A 19,854-nucleotide genomic window follows, 5' to 3' on the forward strand; every position below is an offset into this window, starting at 1 on the left:
GGGGTTAGTCTGTGAGCCGATACGTCTTGCTGTCAGCCAGTGCTGCGTCCTCGTCAAAAACTGGGGATGATAGGCCCAGGACAGGCGTGGCAAGTTTGGCTGACTTGATCTGATTGGGCAGGAGGATTAAGTTAACCCTATCGTGGATTATCCATCTCCGTGCTGAGAAACGGCGTTCAGGTAAGACAACGCCCCTTCTGGCCCAGGAAGAGGCTCAACTGCTGCACAAGACAAATCTTGCAAAAGTCCTCCTAGCCACGACAACTCCTTAAGCAGAAGCTGTGACTCTAAGAGAATCCCAAAATTGCACACCAACTCATCCTACGGAATTGCCACCCTATCCAAAGTCAGAGATGAAATACCTCCTATACCTGGAAAGCCAAAAACCAGAGGCACTCCATTTTACTAGGATTGACCCAAGTAGATCCTTACAGTCTTTAGACCAGCAGTCCCCAACCTTTTGGGAATCGGGGAACGGTTCTGTGGAGAGATGTTTTTCCGCAGACCAGAGGGGGTGTGGTTTCGTGTGTTGCCCGCATCCCGCGGATGGGGCTTTTCTTGTTTGCACGGCCCAGTTTCTGGCATGCTATGGACCATGGTGCTGGTCCATGGACCAGGGGTTAGGGACCCCTGCTTTAGACACTCGGCCAGCACCACCACAGCAGCACCTGACTAGCTGGGGGGAGGCATTAGGAATTGGTTCAAAAGTAAGGCTAACAGTACTTAGTCAATGTTCCCACTATTAGGAATTTGACGGTTGAACATGTTGAACCAGGAGGTAATTTCAATTCTGTAATTCTTGACTAATATACCTGCACACTGAACTATTGTGCCAAAGAGCAACTGACATATGGTAGCGGATATTTTTCAACACTCTCTTAATGGGATCAATGAAAACTGGAATGATCCCCTAAAATGCACACGTGACAGGTGGGATGACTCATCTTTCTTCCATTAGTAAAGAAGATAAAGCAAACATGATGTGTGCAGCTAGATTAAAGTTTGTGTTAGAATACTATCTTCCTTCCAAAACCTCTAAAACACTGTCAGTTTAAGTCAATATATCTGATGGAGAATAAAACATCTGCAAGAAAACAACCAAGCTCAGAGAGCACCAAGGATTCTACAGTTCAACCCTGAGCTCAAATTTTCTTCTCCATTGGAACAAAAGTTTATTGGAAAGTTAATGCTGTTTTGCATTCATTCTCTGTATAAATTTGTATCACTGAAATGCCACTGGTCTGGTCTTCATGGAACTAATTTTAAGAAAACTGATCTCTATTAAGTCCTCATGCTCCTGAATCTTTTCCAGGCTTACATACACACCATTATGTCATACTACTTCAGGAAAGAATTCCATTTAAATTAAAAATTGACGGAGTTTTATGCATACTCTATGCTTGCTACAACTTTTTGGTCTAGCAACAATTGGCTTCTTCTTTACTTATTTTCATAATTTCTGTTGCACCCAAACCCACGCACTCTTGGCAGCTTGTATAAGGATATTAATCTTCTTAAACATCTTAAAAACATTCAGTTAAAAACAAGCAGCACATAACCGACTGCTCTAGCCTATATAAAGATTGAATATGCACATGTCTATATCTTGAGTGGTAATATCAAATGGGTAAAGGGCAATTAGAGACTGTTGGTCCCTGAATCTGTGCCCCTTTCATATCCTGAAGGGAAGCAATAGTTCCCAAGCCCATCACAAAGGCTAAGCAGACTTCATTTGCAGTGTTCCCAGGTAATATGGATGCAAGTGTCAATATTAGTACTCCTATAGTGTAATGTATTGGCAACAACTGTAGCACCTCAACAGAGGTTTAGCACTGCTGAAATTTCAGCACTTACCAGCTGCACTTTCTGGGTAGTCTTCAGAAGCAAGAAACTCCCCAACCATCTCCTGAAAAACAAAGTGATCCATCAGACATCTGAGATAGATCATCTTAATCTGCCCACCTTTTTTATGCAAGTCCGTAGAAGTTAATATCAGGATAGCATAAATCAGGGGTCCCCAACCTATGGTCCGCAGCCCGGTCCTGGGCTGCGGGCTCTTGGCCAGCAGGACATGTAAACAATTGGCCTGTGCGCACATGCATGGGGGTGCATTCCCCCCCCTCGCGCTAGCGGCCCCATTTGTGCATGTGTGCAGGGCGCGAACAGGGATGCTACTGGTGCCTGCAATGTTTGCACATGTGCCACTAGCTGCCATGGGGTGGTGGTGCGTGGCTGTTTGTGCATGCACGAATGGGGCTGCTAGTGTTGCACAGTGTGCATGGCCCTGTGTGCGTGCGCACATGCATGCATACCAATTTTGCAGCTGTTCTCCTTCCCTCCGGTCCTCGAGCCCAGAAAGGTTGGAAACCTCTGGCATAAATAGACAAAGTGGCCTTATATTGAAGTAGGAACACTGGTATAATCTAAGAGAAATCAGATCTCTAATCTCTCTCTGTGGTTTTTTTCCACTGAAATACATTTTTTAAATTTGTGTATACAAATAATGTATACTATACAACTGAGGCCTTCTCTTAACTCCAAAATGTAATTACATAACCCTTCTGCCATTAGAGGTGACTGCTATGTAAATGGCATTTCATGTTGCTCCAAGCAAGGTGTTATTCCCCATATCGACTGGCTATTTTCTTTGGTCAGTATTTTCCATATTATTAGAAATAGAGAGAGACTAACTAATGGGACAACTTTCACAATAAGCATCACTGAAAGCATAGTCTAAACAAAGATGATCAAATATATAGCAACACAAGGAACTGGTACTGTAGCATACTCTATGGCTTCAACATCTTAAAGTCAACTGCTCTTCCTGTTTACAATATTTTGAAATAATATATCCTATAGGTCAGAGGTCCCCAACCTTTTGGGCATCAGGAACCGGTTCCATGGAGAAGGGTTTTTCCATGGACCGGAGAGTGTGTGGTTTTGTGTGCTGCCTACATCCCATGGATGGGGCTTTGCTTGTTTGTGCGGACCAGTTCCTGACATGCTGTAGCTCAGTACCGGTCCACGGACGGGGTTGGGGACCCCTGCAATAGGTTAATCTGCACAATACAAATAATAGGGAGATCCAAGGCTCAAGAGCAGGGCATTAATAGAAATGGACTGATTTTATAAAGTGCATAATATGTCAATTGCAATGCATCTCTGTCTATGCTAATTGTTATGGGGTCAGAAAGCAATTACAATTAATTAATGTCAGAATAACAGTTTGCTTATCAAATATCAACAGCTTCTCAGAAGGTCTGTCAACTGAACAAATCCATTTATATTCCATATAAAATTAAAGCATTTTGTTTTGAGCCAAAAAAATACCAGAAAAATTAATGTGTTTTCACTTGCCCCCAAACATGATTCAACTGTAAATTATACTTGTTCTAAAAAGAGAAACAATTGTATTTAGAAGCCAATGATCACAATTATTTTATACCTTAGTTCTGATCTCCAATTGGCTCCAGTTTACTTCTGTTTCCTTTCCAAGATTAAAAACATAACTATAAAAGCTTTTAGTTAATTTTAAAAATCAAAACTTTAAAGTTATTTAAAATAAAAGCATTGTAAAAATCAAAATGCCAGTCCAAATACATATTGCTAATGAGCAAGAAATCAGAGTTACCATCCATTTTTCCTGTTCAAATGAAACAAAGGCTAATTTTTTTCTTAATGCTCCATTTATAGGGAATATGATTTACTTATTTTTTAAATCTGCATACCGCTGAATCTTTACAACTCATCAAAAGACAAAATGTAATAAGAACTATTATAATACTTAATTTAAAAGAAGACATCCAAGCAGTGTCAATCTTAAATATTCTCTGAAAACAGGAAAATAGGGTCTTCAAAATCTTCTGCAAGGTCAACATGAAGCGTCAACCTAGTTATTAGAGGAAGGATATTTCATAATGTAGACTCAATGGAAAAAATGAGCCTTGTAGCTCATTTTTTCCACTCCATCTCAAAGATAGAAATAAATAAAATTGGACATGCCTATTCTGTTCACCTTTTCTTTTCTGAAGTTCAAAAATGGAATGAAGAAATTATGGTAAATCATCACCATAGTGCAGACCTGATGTAGCTTCCCCATCCTCTTTGTTTTTCAGAGCAAAAGGCAGGAGTAGTAGTAGAAAGAAAATGGATCTAAAATACTGTATAATAGTACTACTGAGTGCATTGACCAGTAAACTTTCTGGACTGGCATTTTGAAATGGCAATGTTGCATTTTGTTAAGTCATGTTGAGTTCTTTTCAGGAGACAAGATGGACTAAAATATAACATATTTTACATACGTATAGCACGTTTAGGCGATGATGATGATGATGATGATAGAATGCGTTTTGACACAATACAAAGGCTACCTGTGCTTCTGGCATAAACTTTCTGGAAGGAAATGAGAAGACACAACAGTTGCAAACAATCACATCAGTGACTTAGTTTACTGGGGGGGGGGGGAAAGCAATAACAGGATTTTCCTCCCCTAAGTTATCAAACAACTTGGCAGTCTCAAATTTAGATTAAAAACTTTTCAATTAATCTGAAGCAATTTGGGAAGAACTACAAAGATCACTTTGGAAAAGCTATGCAGTGATTGTTATATTTAAAAAGTAAAAATAATAATAATAATAATAGTAAAGTTGGAAGGGACCTTGAAGGTCATCTAGTCCAACCCCCTGCTCAGGCAGGAAACCCTATACCATTTCGGACAAATGGCCGTCCAGTCTCTTCTTAAAAACTTCCAGTGTTGGAGCATTCACCGCTTCTGGAGGCAGGTTGTTCCACTGGTTAATTGTTCTCACTGTCAGGAAGACCCTCCTTAGTTCTAGGTTGCTTTTCTCTTTGGTTAGTTTCCACCCGTTGCTTCTTGTCCTGCCTCCAGGCGCTTTGGAAAATAGCTTGACTCCCTCTTCTTTATGGCAACCCCTGAGATATTGGAACACTGCTATCATCTCCCCCCTCGTCCTTCTCTTTGTTAAACTAGACATACCCAATTCCAGCAACCGTTCCTTATATGTTTTAGCCTCCAGTCCCCTAATCATCTTTGTTGCTCTTCTCTGTACTCTTTCTAAAGTCTCAACATCTTTTTTACATTGTGGTGACCAAAACTGGATGCAGTATTCCAAGTGTGGCCTTACCAAGGCATTGTAAAGTGGTATTAACACTTCATGTGATCTTGATTCTATCCCTCTGTTAATGCAGCCTAGCATTGTGTTGGCCTTTTTGGCAGAAATACATGCTTTAAGCCCAAGAAACAAGGAAAACGTTAAAAAGAAATTCAGGCAGGCTTTGGCCTAACTCTCTGGGATACAAGAGGAAAAAAGGGAAAATGCAGCCGACCTTTCAAGATTCTGTTACCTTAGCTTATATCAATAGAGTTCCAGTCAAACTTGTAGAATTAGTTTCCTGGTTTGGTTTACATCAAAAACTGACACAACAGGAGTTAAGACTAAAGGGATCATCTCACTGTGCCTAAAGAAATGTGGTATAACTGGTTTATGGTACAAGCTTAAATTGCACAACTCTAGCACTGCGATTTGTGAAAACTTTGGTGCACTTTCATAATCTGTCTGTTGCAATATTAGGGAACAGAATACTTTTACTGGATATAAGAAAATACAAAAAACTTTTTTTTTGATGGCAGGGTAAGTTCCTTAAAGGCATGTTTCCTCAGTAATGTGATTTTCTATGAGCACTGTCATTGCAGAGATCAAGAGAAGGACTAGCAATAAACAAAAAAATAAATAAATATGCAGTCAGTTGGAGCTTTGTGTAGTTCAGCAATGGAGAAAAAGGCCTGCTTCACTTCTTCTCAATGGGATATGAAACTGTGGACAACTGTAGCCTAAAACAGGGCTTTTCAACCAGTGGTACGGGTACCAGGCAGGTGGTACGCAACCATCCTAGAAAAGTAGTGTGGGAGGGGAATGAGCTGAACCTTTGGCAGCACTGCACAAGCCTGAGTGAGAGATGGCTGGAGCTGCAGGGCTGTCAGGGCTCAGCGGAAGCGCCAGGATCAGTGTCAGGCTCCAGCTGGAGCTCGGCGCTGATCCTGGCGCTTCTGCTGAGGCCAGAAGAAGTGCCGATCAGCTGGAATGTTGCAGCATCTCCAGGGTCTTGTGATTTATATTCAGATGCTTGGCATCTGATTCATATTTATGACCATCACAATGTCCCAGGGTCATGTGAAGTGACCAAAACCTGCTGCAACGACACAGCAGACAGGGAGAATAAAAACCAAACAGCCCACCCACCCCACCCCCGCTGTCAATCCTCAACAGAAATGCTCACAACAATGAAAACCTCGAACAGGAGGAAGAGCGCCGCCGGGCAGGCAGGTGTCTTGCTCAGCTGTGGCTTGGGGGACACTTTTTTCAGTGCCATTGTAACTTTGAACATCACTAAGCGAATTGTTGTAAGTTGAGGACTACCTGTATTTTATCACTTTTTTCCTTTTTTGGGGGGTCATCAAGTTTTTGACACCTTGCTAGGCGACTGGTGGTACTCGGATGTTGCCATATCCTAAAAGTGGTACAATGGGTGAAAAGGTTGAAAAGCCCTGGCATAGAGATTCCAGGCAGATTCCTCTTTTGACTTCACCCCCCAGGTTCTGCCACTCCATGCTTGCTTCAGAATGCATCACTAACTTCTTTAAAAATTGACTTTTCTAGCCTGCAGTGATTGTAGGCAATAAAAGGCTTATCTGTATATTCTGTCTGCTGTTTTAGAATACTTACGTAGCAATACAAAGTGCTTTCTTGTTGCAACTTATTGGTCATAACTGTTTAGATGGGCAAAAGATTGCTGGGGGAGGAAATCTGTAAAAACCTTATTATAAATTTATTTTTATTATTTATTTATTAATTGTATTTATATCCCGCCCTTCTCCTTTCGGACTCAGGGCGGCTGACAAATGATAAAAAGCTAACATATTACACCTAGTTAAAATTTGATTAAAATGAAATATTTGAGAATGTCAAATTTAAAAGTAATTAAAACCCCTATAAAATCCCCTAGGCCAGTCCCGCTTGCTGGAACAACCANACCCGATCTGAGGGGGCCAAAGTTTCGCCCCCTATAGTCAGCGATGGAATCAGCTGACTATGCCGAGGCGCTGGAAGCCATAGCCACTCGGTCTTGGACGGGTTGAGTCTGAGTCTGTTCCTCCCCATCCAGACCCTCACGGCCTCCAGGCATCGGGCCATCACGTCAAGGGCATCGTTGGGGTGGCCCGGGGTGGATAAATGATAAGAGCTTTATCTTGCCCCTTTTTTGCTTTTTTGCTTTTTTTAATGGATGCATAGATATTGTAAAACACATTTAAAATAGAATTTCTGTTTTTATGATCCTTATTATTCTGGATACAGTCTTAATGTGGAAAGAGCTTTCCAACCAAGTATTTCAGAGTATTAGTGACACAATAGGTTATGTTAATAATATTCAACTGAAGAGAGTCTAAATACCATACTTCCTGCATTCAGAGCTTATGAGAAAGTATGATATGTCTTTTCATGAATGAGATTGGAGTTAGTGAATTTCACCCTTTTCCCCTCCTTGAGGTTGAGAATATTTAGAGGTCAGAGAGAAGTTCAGATGGTTGCTAAGAAATCTTACAAATTAATGAATCTGAAAATAGTCCGACTTTAGTTGTGCTTATCTCCTCTGCCCTCACTGCAAACCCATTTTCCATTGTTCAGTGCTTCAGGAAACCATGATTGAAATGCAGACTTTTAATGCATTGAAAGAACAATATGCATTTCTGGAAACAAGAGAGAAACTCCTGCATGCTTTGCAGCAACTCTCAGGTCTGTTGTAAATTGCTGGGAGAGAGATATCCATGTTAGTATTTGAACATAATTAGAAAAGAAAAAGCAATTGGCCACAGCTTGTCTTCATGAATGGAGAACTGTCTTATTAGAGATATTGGATAAGATATTGAACTGGTTTTTTTTAACAGAAATAGTAACAAGTGATAAAAAGTTGGTGTATTGCATATCTTTTCTTCCACAAGAGAACAGGAAAGTTTGATATGACTTCAGAACCTTCAAGTGCTTGGAATGCTAGTGAGAATCATCTTAAATAATTCAGGGAGGCCATCTTGTTTCGGAGGGCTCACAGGATAGTCTAAATCAAAGGTCTTCAAACTTGGCCCTTTTATGACTTGTGGACTTCAACTCCTATGCTGGCTGAGGAATTCTGGGAGTTGAAGTCCACAAGTCATAAAAGGGCCAAATTTGAAGACCGCTGGTCTAAATAAAGATAGATAATTGCATGGTGGAATCTGACCTCCTCCTAGATAGATTGGACTATGATTTGGAGAGCTATTGTAGATACCATATTAGAGGCTGTAAAGTAGATGGAGTTATTGTATTTGTGGTTTAGGTCTTCCAAGGAAGATTTTGGTCCTCCAAACTTTTAAAAGTGTTTTCTAGAAACATCTTCTGGTTGTCAGTATTACAGAACCCTATTTTTTAGGCTAGATAATGTGATAGACATGGAAGTTTCTGTTGTCTTATGTTATGTTCCCTTTCTGTATTCCAGAAATTCCAAAATTTCTGTGTTGAGTTTCATATATTGAGGGAGGAAGGAAGATAACAGAATATTGTATATGGAAAAGAAGACTAAAAACTGATACTGGCTACATGTTGCCCAAGAAGCAATTTTGTTTTGCTCTTTAGCAGCCAGTTGAGTTGTAAAGAAATTGCAGTTTAAAGTTAGATTGATTTTTGCATACAATATTACTTTACATATTTATACGAACTAGTCTCCATAAGACCCATCTATTTTGCTAAATGGCACCAGCTTTATTGTGATTTAATTCTTTTCTAAGGGGGATCCCTTTATACTTTTTCAAATTTCTGCCTGATAAATAACTTCATTAATCAGAAGTTGACTGGCTCCATATTGGGTTATAAAACTAAACATACATTGTCTGATGCATCTTTACGAAAAAAATTAAAACAGTGACTTTTAATGTTACTAAGTAAGACAATCTTATTTCCAATTGCTGTTTCTCTTGCAGTTCAGCAAGTGAAGGGGACATGGCACGTTTAACAAAACGGCGACAAGCAGATACAAAGGCTATCCAACACCTTTGGTCAGCTATAGAAATCATCAGAAACCAGAAGCAAATTGCTAACATTGATCGTATTACAAAGTAAGTATCTTTTGAATAATAAAACGATAAAACGTACCAATTATGCAAATGGAACATCATCACACAAAGATTTCCCCTTGCATAAGAATGATTCAGGTTCATGCTGTAAAATCCCTGGATCAGGTACAAAATAGGTGAATGGAGAAAGTACATTCAGAACTGCTCTGGATTTATCTGGTGGCTTGTTTTGCCAATAGTATCAAGTTGTAGGAAAGTGTAAAATGCTTGTGGTCCAATTTAAAATAAATTTCCATTGTAAAGACTGTGTAGCCTTGAAGAGTTTTTTTTACTGCTTATAAAGTATAAAAAACCATGAAAGAATTATATTTTTAGCTCAATAGAATTTCTCCTATGCAAATGTGTTGCATCTATCTGCTTTGAAACATAATGTTGAATGTCTGGGATGAGTCCAGAGACTACCTACTGAATATATCTTCGTATATTTCAAATCCTGATTCAGTCTGTGACCTACTCAGCTAAAACAGAGCAGGTGATGGGGAATATTGAGGCGATGCGGTCAAGTAGAAAATTAGGGCTAGACAAATAATTTGATCCAGCGTACGATATTCCCCCCCCCCCCCAGGTATTCATCACAATGAGATGAAGGGAATAATGCATTTTGGCTTGGGTGTATAATGTCACTGAACTAAATTCCAGCATTGGCTAAGTTGGGAGTTGTTATGCAGCAATCTTTGAGGGCCACAAATTCTTCACTTCTGAACAATATTCTTTCTTTTCTTCTCCACATGGTAGGAAGGCAAATTAAAAGTTTCTGTTTCAAATAATTTTTTGCCATTACATCTGAACATGATAAATTGTGGTTTGCAGTACTGTTATTTCTTGCAAACAAGGATCACAAACCACAATTCTATTTTGTGATCTTAATTTTGAGGCAAGCTGTATTTTGGATAAATGGGATCCAGATGATTCTGTAAAATGAGTTGCCACAAAATATAATTGCAGCCTTTTGCAATGGGATATGAATAAAGGGGGGAGGAGAATGTGCGTAACCCTGAAGATTATGCCTGCCCTCGTATTCCATATCGTTTCTGAATATAATAATTGTGTCATGCAATGTGAATGCACTTGGCCACAGTTCTCCAAGTTACTTCAAAGCAGAGGTTATGTAGCACCACTTTCTGCTTTAAGCAACCCTCTTTGTTGATGTTTGTTAATGTGTTGTCATTGTATTGTCACTGTTTGGTATGGGTAATACAACAGCTGTTGTATTCTGGCCTCTAGATAGACATTTTACCTCACAGCACCCTTTCTGGAGGTGAAAGTATTTGCTGAGTAAAAAGCTTATCCTACTTGCAGAATGATTCATTGAAAGCAGTTGAGCATCCCTCATGATTAAAAGTGAGGAAAAACACTTCACATGAAATTTCTACTTTTTCTAGAATGTGATCCTTTAAAAATTGGTTATTCTTTTGTTCTTGGGATATAAAATCAGACTAGTTGAGCAGTTTCCTTAGCATTTTCCAGAAGAGCTAATGGCAAGACAATTGATTCAGCCATTTTGTAACACACAGGTAAATGTAATTGTGCTTGTAAACATTTGAGCACTTGGATATTTTTATTTACTTGCAGAGCTGAATTAAATTGCAATATGTCATGTAAAAGCAGGAAAGATTGTGATATATTGATGCAAGTTGCAGCTAAGGGATAAATTATATCACAAAGTACGTAATCAATGTATCCTTTGTGCTACAGGAAAATGTGAAACCAGAGTAAACTGGTGACGCATATATTCCATGAAACAGAGTGGCCAACAGTTGTTTTTTTAACCGTTACAATTCCTCTTTAAATGTAAAAAAAATAACTAATTAGTTCATCTCTTTGAAAATATTTAACATGAACGATAATTAGATCATGTTGCTAAGCCTGTTTCCATGGAATTCATGAGTCTTTCTGAAATTCAGTGAAATGTATTCATTAAATTAATAAAATTTATGGGAGTGGTCTCCTGGCTGCACTGAGAAATAAAACTTTCCAACTGTGCAATGAGAATGAGAGGCACTGTATATTGTAGAAAGTTCAGTCCAAATGGATATGGATTGGCTTGATTTTAAAATGTTTGCTTCCGGTAAAGTAGAATCTAGAATAGAACTCTATTAAAATATGTTTGAAAGCCCTTCTTGAAGTACTAGATATACAGTAGTGGAGTGGCAGGACAAGCAATTTATTCTAGGTATAGTAGAATGTTTGTTTGATCAATTGATTTTTATTCCACTTTTATTTTTTGATAACTCAAAGGGACGTACATATGTAATGTTCCTGCCTCCCATTTTCTCCACATAATGGATTGATCTAAGACAGGGGTAGGCAACCTTGGCTCTTTTATGCCTCATGGACTTCAGTTCCCAGAATGCTGGCTCAGGAATTCTGGGAGTTGAAGTCCATGAGTCATAAAAGAGCCAAGGTTGCCTACCTCTGATCTAAGAGAAAATTACTAGCGCAGCTGGCTTTTTCATGCCTAATGGATGCCTAGAACTCATGGTGTTCTTGTTTCTAGTCCAGCACTTCAGCTACTGCATAAAACTGGATCTTAAGTTTTGTAGGGACAAAAGGTCCCAAGTTGAATTCCCATCATCGCCAGGAAATCCTGTTGTCTGAAATCTTCTCACTAGATGGAACCAGTATGACTCAATATAATATATTTCAGGATTCCTATGATCTGATGTTTTATCTGTACACTAACATGGATGTAGTTATGTGAGCCTGATTTACACATTATATGAGCATACAATTCTGCTGGTCCTTTTCAGGGATTCACAGCTTTAGAAGAACTGACATTTTGAAAAGAAGTAAACAGATTCTTAAGTTTGTAGAGTTGAAAATCTTTTTCCTGAAGGAGCAACATTAATCTCACTGGAATTGCATAATTTTGTTTTCATTCTGATACTAGTCAGAACTATTATTTAAATAGTTCTATAATTGTTCTACTACATAGTTTGAACTAGAATGTTGTGAAAGAGGAATTCAGATCAAGTTCCTAATCTACATTTCCTCCAAGCCCAGTTCCCAGTCTCACTAAGTTACCAGATTTCAGTATGAGAAAAAGCAGAATCCGGTTGGTCATGAAGACAAGTCTATAGGTATGATTTTCTCTACAATTTCTTGGGATACCTTTGGAATCCTGCTGATAATGAAAAAAACTGATGTTGGTCTCTCTGGGAGCATTTTGTAATCACTAAATCCATGCGTATGTATTTTGCTTGTTGGTGGAATAATTGAAAGCAGAGCTTTTTCACATTTTTGTGAAAAGTAAGTGTATTCATTATTGGTTAAAGACACATCTCATCCCCACTTGAACCAAAGAGGAATTTATTGGGACATTTAAATTGCATGACTGTTGGTATTTAATTAGATTGCAATAAAATAATTTTATGAGCTTAATTCCTATTTTATTTTTTTAAATAATGCTAACTTACCTTAGCCAGGTGGATTTTGTTCTCTATTGTACACTGACTTCAAGTATTTAAGCTCATGTCTTTGGGATGGTCATTTAGGGAGTGCTTATATCTGCATTGTATATTTTCTTGTTATTGTAGCTTTAACATTAGCAGATTTATTTATTTATTTATTTATATTTAAACTTCTATGCCGCCCTTCTCCCCAGAGGGACTCAGGGCGGCTCACAGCATGTTAAAAAACAACACAAAAAAAAAAACATTTCCCCTATAAAACCAATTAAAAAGCAAATATATTAATAGCTGTGTCATATTTAAAATCTTTGAAAATTTTTAAAAATTATTCCCTATTTAANATCCGGAATCGTCCGGATCTCGGGGGGTAGCTCGTTCCAGAGGGTGGGGGCACCCACAGAGAAGGCCCTCCCCCTGGGGGTCGCCAGCCGACACTGCCTGGCCGACGGCACCCTGAGGAGGCCCGCTCTGTGGGAGCGTACCGGTCTGTGGGAGGGAATCTGTGGCAGAAGGCGGTCTCGTAAATATCCAGGTCCTATGAGCAGATAGAAAGTACAAATGTACAATTGTTAAGGACCTAAAATGTATTTATACCTCTGAAGATCACTCAATTCCTTTTCTATCCATTGGAAGAAGAGTGTTATGTTATTCCTGATATTTGTTACTGTTAGCTGTTACTGCTAGCTTTTATAGAAATGTTTTTACCTTAGTTGTTACAACACAAATCAGCGATCTTAAACATATGTCTTTCTTTGATTTTGAAAGCAGTTTATAAAATAGAGGAGACTTTCATCTACAGATAACAGTTGAGGAGAATTAGAATCCTTCTCATGTACATCATGTCATAAAATCTTAATATAAATAAAAGTAATACTGTATACTAAGAAAACATCACCTTTGAGTATATTATTGCTATCCTAATACTCATGATCTTTTCAATTTAGCTATCTAGAATTTTATTCTGGAAATGAAGATGGTTCACATGCAAATGCACAAATACCTGTATCTGTTGTGACATATATAAGTAGGACATGCCGCCTAATATCATAAGCTGTACAATTAATGACAGGTTTGGGAGCATACTGTGAATTTAGTCACTGGGACAAGCAAGGCTTACCTGCATTAAAATTATTACCAGTGACAACTGACCAGGTAAAAGTATTACATGAAGTTACTGAAAGTTTGTAAAACATGATGGGAGAGGACTACTTTTCCAGCTTCTGTAGAAGTATCTGGCAGATTTTAATCTAACTCCATCTGGTATCTCTCCATTATATAGCACCATGCATAAGCTGTTATAATTTTAAGTAAATTACTAATTGCAATGGATTCATGCACTCTGTGATTGCAGTCCATCTGATTGTGGGCATGATTCCAAAGGAGGAGAGGAATTTGGTGGGTTTAAATTTAAATTAAGCTCATTCAGGTTGAAACAGACTTCACTGGGCAGTCAGAAGCTCTTTTATTAGTCCAAATTCTTTTTCCACCACATTATTATTCAAGATGATAAAGAAAAGTACTATATTTCAAATAACATGGCAGCAGAACTTTGAAATGTAAATTGTTTTTATTCAGAAATTTTTGAAAGGGGCAGTTTTTTGGTTGCTTCTTAGTTCATTTTTTGGCTTTCCCATTTTTGCTTCATTCTTAAGTGTAGTGGAAAATAGTGTAATAATGTTTGAGTCAACTATCACGGTGACTCTTTCCTGGAAAACATAGAATTCCCTGCTCTTGTAAGAGCCTCAGTTCTTTTAGCTTTCTCTGGAATGGAAACAAAAGAGTAGTTGTAAGATTCAGTGAGATATAAAGGATAATGCTATTGATATCGGCATATAGCATACATAATGAAATATACTAAATATACATTAGGCTTTTTCCATTGATACATCTGGATTTCTTCCATTGATACATCTTATGTGGAGACTGATTTCATCATTTTTATTGCAAATATGTTAATGCTTTTAAAGTTTGGAAATAATTTGTAATTTTTCCTCATGGGGGTTACATTGTATTTAGTGTTGTCGGAAATACAACGTAGTCTTAACTTAAAACCAACTTAAAACTTTTTCCAGTGCTAAATGTGATTTTTTTTTCATATTCAGAAGACCATGTACATTAGGATAAGTGTAATAATACACTTAAACATGAAAATGTTTTAATATACATTGTTAACTCATATTTGTATTAATATTTTATGGCATGAAGTACATTAGAAGAATTCTAATTCTCTGCAATTGTTATCTGTAGCTTAATAGACTGCTCTATTTTATAAATTGCTTTAGAAACCAGAAAAAAACATACCTTTAAAAATCATGGCACTAATTCATATCACAATCTTAAACTTAAATTCTCACCCTTCAATTTTTCTGGTTTGTGTTCCAACAACTAAGGTAGAAACATTTCTTTAAAAGCTAGCAGTAATGCTAAAAATATCAAGAATAATATAGCACCCTTCTTCCAATGTGTCAACCATGGATAGAAAAGGAATCAAGTGATCTTCAGAGGTATAAATGCATTTTAGGTCTTTAACAATTATAAATTTGTACTTTTTATCTGCTTATCTGCTAATGTTAAACCTGCATTACCAAAAAAATGTACAAGGGAGATATAAGCACTCCCTAAATGAACTAAATGGTCACTAAATGAACTGTTGTAAGTTGAGGACTACTTATGTGGTGCTTTAACTTTTGTAGAGGGAGTTGTTCCTTGTTGTTCGTGACTGAGTAGGTCATGAGATGATTAAGTAGCGACCTTGCAAATTTGGATTTTCCACTCTCTCTGCCCCTCCCTTCAACCTCCCATAGAAAAACAACCTCATCTAGCCAGATCAGACAGGTTAGCTAGTAAAAACTAGAACAAACTTTTACTGTCTCTTGAAAGTTACATGGTAGAAGAGCTATTTTAGCTTCCTGACAGTGTTAGGATTGATTTATTGTCTGACGGGAATTAAGTTGTTTTATGTTTGTCTGGCTGGGAAACAGCCCAAAAGAGTGGGATACTCTTCCCATTTCAGTGTTAAGCTGAAGCTGATCACGGCCACCGCACAAACAGCTTTGCTTCAGCTGTCTTGTTCCAAGGTAAGAATAATTGGATCTTTTAAGAGAAGGGAGGAGAAGAGAGTTGTTTTTTCTTATCCTTGTCTCCACTAATAGATGCCAATATCTATTATTAAAAACACATGAATCTTTTCTCCCTATAATGGTGGCTTCATTTTATAGTAATATTACTTTTTCTTGTTTGTTCGTCTTGCCTTCAAGTCAAGTGACTACTGCAGGTGACTACGTCCGATAGGTTTATGCAGTTTTTTGGGCAGTTCTTTTGAAAGTTCCCCCCCCCCCTTGAGATTGAGAGAGGCCCTAGCCCTAAACCCTCCATTTGGCTTCCGTGCCTAAGGCAAGACCTGAATTCGGTTTCCTTTTCCTAATCCAGTTCCTTAACCATTAGATCATGCTGGCTTACAAATAATCCTATTTCCCTTTCTAAATATCTTAGTATCCAATCAAAGTTCTGTTGCTATAAAAATAAACACTTAAATAAAAAAACAAAAAAGGCAAAGCAAAAGATTATTTTGAACTGACCCAAATAATATTGAAAAGCCACCAGGATTAACCAAAGCTCCATAGCACAGTTCTTAGTGTCTATTTAATACTCAGCGTGGATGAAACCAGCTTGAGTTATCTCAAAATCCTTTCTAGTTCTGGATACTGCAACAGAAATTGTGTTGTATATACATCAACTTCATTTTTCTTGATTAGTAAAGAGTAAGGAGTGGTTTCTTTTGTATGTATGTATTCAAAATAATTGTCCATTTTTTTTATTTCCTCTGGGCAGTAGTTCATTGATAGAGGCAGCAAAAGAAGTTAACTGGAGTTGGATCCCTAATGCAGAAAGTTCTAGAACATTATTAGTATTTTAAGAAAGCATTTGTGTTCCATTTTATTATTGTCAGGACCATAGAGAATAGCCAATACTATTCTTGTCTGACTACCATGAGGAGCAAAAGCGAACTCTCTTGCTGTCTGTCATTTCTGAAGAGACTATTGGGTATATTTAGTTGCTAATAATTTCGTTTGTACTAGTGTTTCTGGTTTTTCTTCCTACACTTAGCAAAGCACTTGATTGTATTTTTTGATCATTTTTGTCTTTAATCATTCTTTTACATTTTCTGCATGGGGCTTTTCTTCACCTGAAATAACTCTTCCGCTGTATTTTTTGTATTGTTGTTATGAGATTTTTATCCAGCCTTTACTTTGTACAACCCAAGACAATGTTATATAATGCTCCCAACCTTCCACTTTCACAATAGCAACCCTGTGAAGTGAGTTGATCAAAGAGAAAATGACTACTACTAGTCAACCGAGATAACTAGTTTGATGTAATGCATAAAGAATTCAGTCTAGAACTGGAGACTGAATTCTAGGTTTGCCTTAGACTTCAACGGTCAGCCCTAGGAGTAAAACAAGGGCAAACCACTTCTGAAATCTTGCTGAGAAAACTGTTGGGACTTATCCAGGCAATTGCTAGACGTAAACCCTGATTTGGAGGCACACAAAAAAGTTACCCATATGGATTTCATTAAAAAGAGAGGTCTAGAACTCTCAGTCTTTTGATTTCTAATTTAGCATCTTAACCAGTATAACAAACTGGCTCTTATTAACTTACTTTGTAAAAGGTTGACTGTGATTTGCACATCCATATATGTTCTCCTGTAAAAATAGCAAAAAATATTCTCAGTTTTAATTTCAATTTATTACAATCAGAGATTGGCCAGATAAAAACAATTCTTTATCTCTTTCTGCTCATTGGGATAAAAATTATTCTATATTGGAACTGATTCTAGGTGCAGTTGACTTCTCCAGGGCTAGACATCTGACAGAGAGTCTCTTCGATCCAGATAGAGCTGTATTTTAGCTGTGTAGGTCCATGGAGATATTTCATTACCTGAGAAGAGTTTGAGTGTATTAGTTATAAAGAAGTGGATTGTATCATTAGAGTACTATGCTGGTCAAGGCCTCAAAGGAGGGACATGTCATTGGATCTAGGCAGTAGTGAATAGTTCTCTGAGAAGGAATTGTTCTATCTATCTTGAAAAAGTGAGGATTTGTCTTTTCCTTAAGAGGCCATCACTGAATTCAATGACATGTTGAGAGGGTGGTAAGAAGAGGAAGAGGAAGAAGAAGATGAAGAAAACAGCACTAATGATCCTTGTGGATGATGTCTAACAGGCACAGGACATGGGTAGCGCATTCATCTTGGTCTTCTTTGATTTCTTTTTCCGTTCCATCAACCATAGTATTTTTCTGGAGTTTAGGGAATTGGGAGTGGGAGGCACTTTCTTATGGTGATTCTTCTCCTTCCAGAGCTGGCTCCAGTTAGTATCTGGGTAGGGGGAGAAATCCAGCCTGTCTCCATTCTAATTTAACTTACATGAATCTACTGGATGAGGTCATTTATCAGCATAAGGTTAACTACTTTATATTTCTGCAACAGGTTCCTTAAGTGATGCTGTCAAAATGTTTTCCCAGTGTCTGGAAACTGTGAAGTATGGATGGGCTTCAACTCACTTCAACAAGTCCATTTCTGATTCTGGATGGAGTTGCAGTCCCTCAGCCAGAATTAGTACACAGTTTATCACCAAATGGTTACTTGTGGAGCCATCTGCCCCTACTTATATCCATACATCCCACTTGATACAGCAGGTTGAATACACTCAAGTCCATTCCATGAAACTGTCATTTTTATGGGATTGAGGAAGTGTGCCTTCTCTGAGAGGTCCTTAGTGCTCTGTAAGCTTGTTATCATCTCTCTCGTAGCTCCTGTGGTATGCATCAGCATTCCCTGGGTTTTGAAGAACCTAGCACTATTAGCCCTTAGATTTGAAGACCTGGCTTCCTCAGCATTGGGGTCAGACTGTTAATGGAATATGATATATATGAGGATTCTGATTGTGAACTGATTTTTGAGGGCTTTGAATGCATTGTAATAGTTTTTAATGATATTCTGTGTTTTCATTTTATAAGCCACCTACAATTACAAGGTCGAGATTTTCAGGTTATAAAATAAATACGAGAGGCTAGAAGAAATTGGTGCACAATAAGAAACTGGAATGAACAGAGACTCTCAGTCCTTGCAGAGGAGGCTTAATAGAGGAGAGTAAAACATGACAGTTTTTAAAACAACAGCAGAATAGAAAACATGTATAGGTCTGTTCCATATTATTAGATTTAGTTGCTGGCTTACTTCGGTCCTGCCAATTAAGCATCATCATATAGTGGCTCCTAGGAAGTAGGCCATTTCTGCTTTTGTATCTGACCTTTGGAACAGCTCTTACCTACTTTGGAGCAAATTTTAAAAACTAATTTTATTTCACAGGCCTTGGGATAGGAGGTATCAAATAGGCGCTTTTTAGTTGGAGAAAGATTGATGTAGAAAAATGACATGTTGTTCCCTCAGACAAGTGCTGGGTTTTCATATCTCAGAGCTTGAGTCTTTTTACCCCTCCTCTTTAATATCTAAATGAAACTGCTGGGTGAGGTCATCCAACAGCAAGGGTATGACTTCATCATAGCAAGATGGCGCAGTTCTGAGCCTTGGTCCCCAGAGTCTGCTGATTTGTCATCCTTGACTCTGGACAGGAGTTGTATGAGTCTAGGTTGAAGTTGCCATACTTAACAGTGAAGCAGGCATTTTAACAGGGTAGACAAAAGCCAGGAATCTTTTCAAAAAGATCCCTTTGGGAGATAGTTAAAAAGGAATCAAGTTGTTAAAGAAACAGGAAAAATGTCAAACCAGACAAAAGAAGTTGAGCTTGAACACATGGGAAATCTCTCCTCAGATTCAATCAACAGCTACCAGACTTGTAAATTAACCACTAATAGCCACTAGTTTTGTCAATCAAAGCATAGCAAGCAAGGATTTGAGGTCCTGAAGCCCACCCACTTTTTGAGTTGTCCGGATGTATATTGGTAGCTTCCTTCCCTCAGGTCAGTGCCTGCCAGCCTAGTTGAGAAGGATGTGGGAAGAGTGCGTGTGCATGCTTGCGTGTGAGAAAGAGAAGATATTCTGCCACAGATTCCCTCCCATAGACCGGTACGCTCCCACAGAGCGGGCCTCCTCAGGGTGCCGTCGGCCAAGCAGTGTAGGCTGGCGACCCCCAGGGGGAGGGCCTTCTCTGTGGGTGCCCCCACCCTCTGGAACGAACTACCCCCCGAGATCCGGACGATTCCGGATCTCCTTACTTTCCGCCGCGCCCTCAAGACATGG

The 19,854-nt window shown here is 38.4% G+C and overlaps 1 protein-coding gene across 4 annotated transcripts in view; it reads left to right on the plus strand.

Moving 5' to 3' along the window:
* Window positions 1–19,854, plus strand: part of ZMYND11 (zinc finger MYND-type containing 11) — a 127,755-nt gene that overhangs the window by 61,098 nt on the left and 46,803 nt on the right. For all 4 annotated transcript variants that reach the window (XM_015811488.1, XM_015811489.1, XM_015811490.1 and 1 more), the window contains exon 2: window positions 9,029–9,163. In XM_015811488.1, the coding sequence (XP_015666974.1) occupies window positions 9,048–9,163 (116 nt within the window). In that variant the 5' untranslated portion in view covers window positions 9,029–9,047. The remainder of the gene's footprint in view (window positions 1–9,028; window positions 9,164–19,854) is intronic.

The sequence above is a fragment of the Protobothrops mucrosquamatus genome, unplaced genomic scaffold (genome assembly GCF_001527695.2).
Source record: "Protobothrops mucrosquamatus isolate PMUCROS unplaced genomic scaffold, P.Mucros_1.0 scaffold42, whole genome shotgun sequence".
Taxonomy (NCBI): Eukaryota; Metazoa; Chordata; class Lepidosauria; order Squamata; family Viperidae; genus Protobothrops; species Protobothrops mucrosquamatus.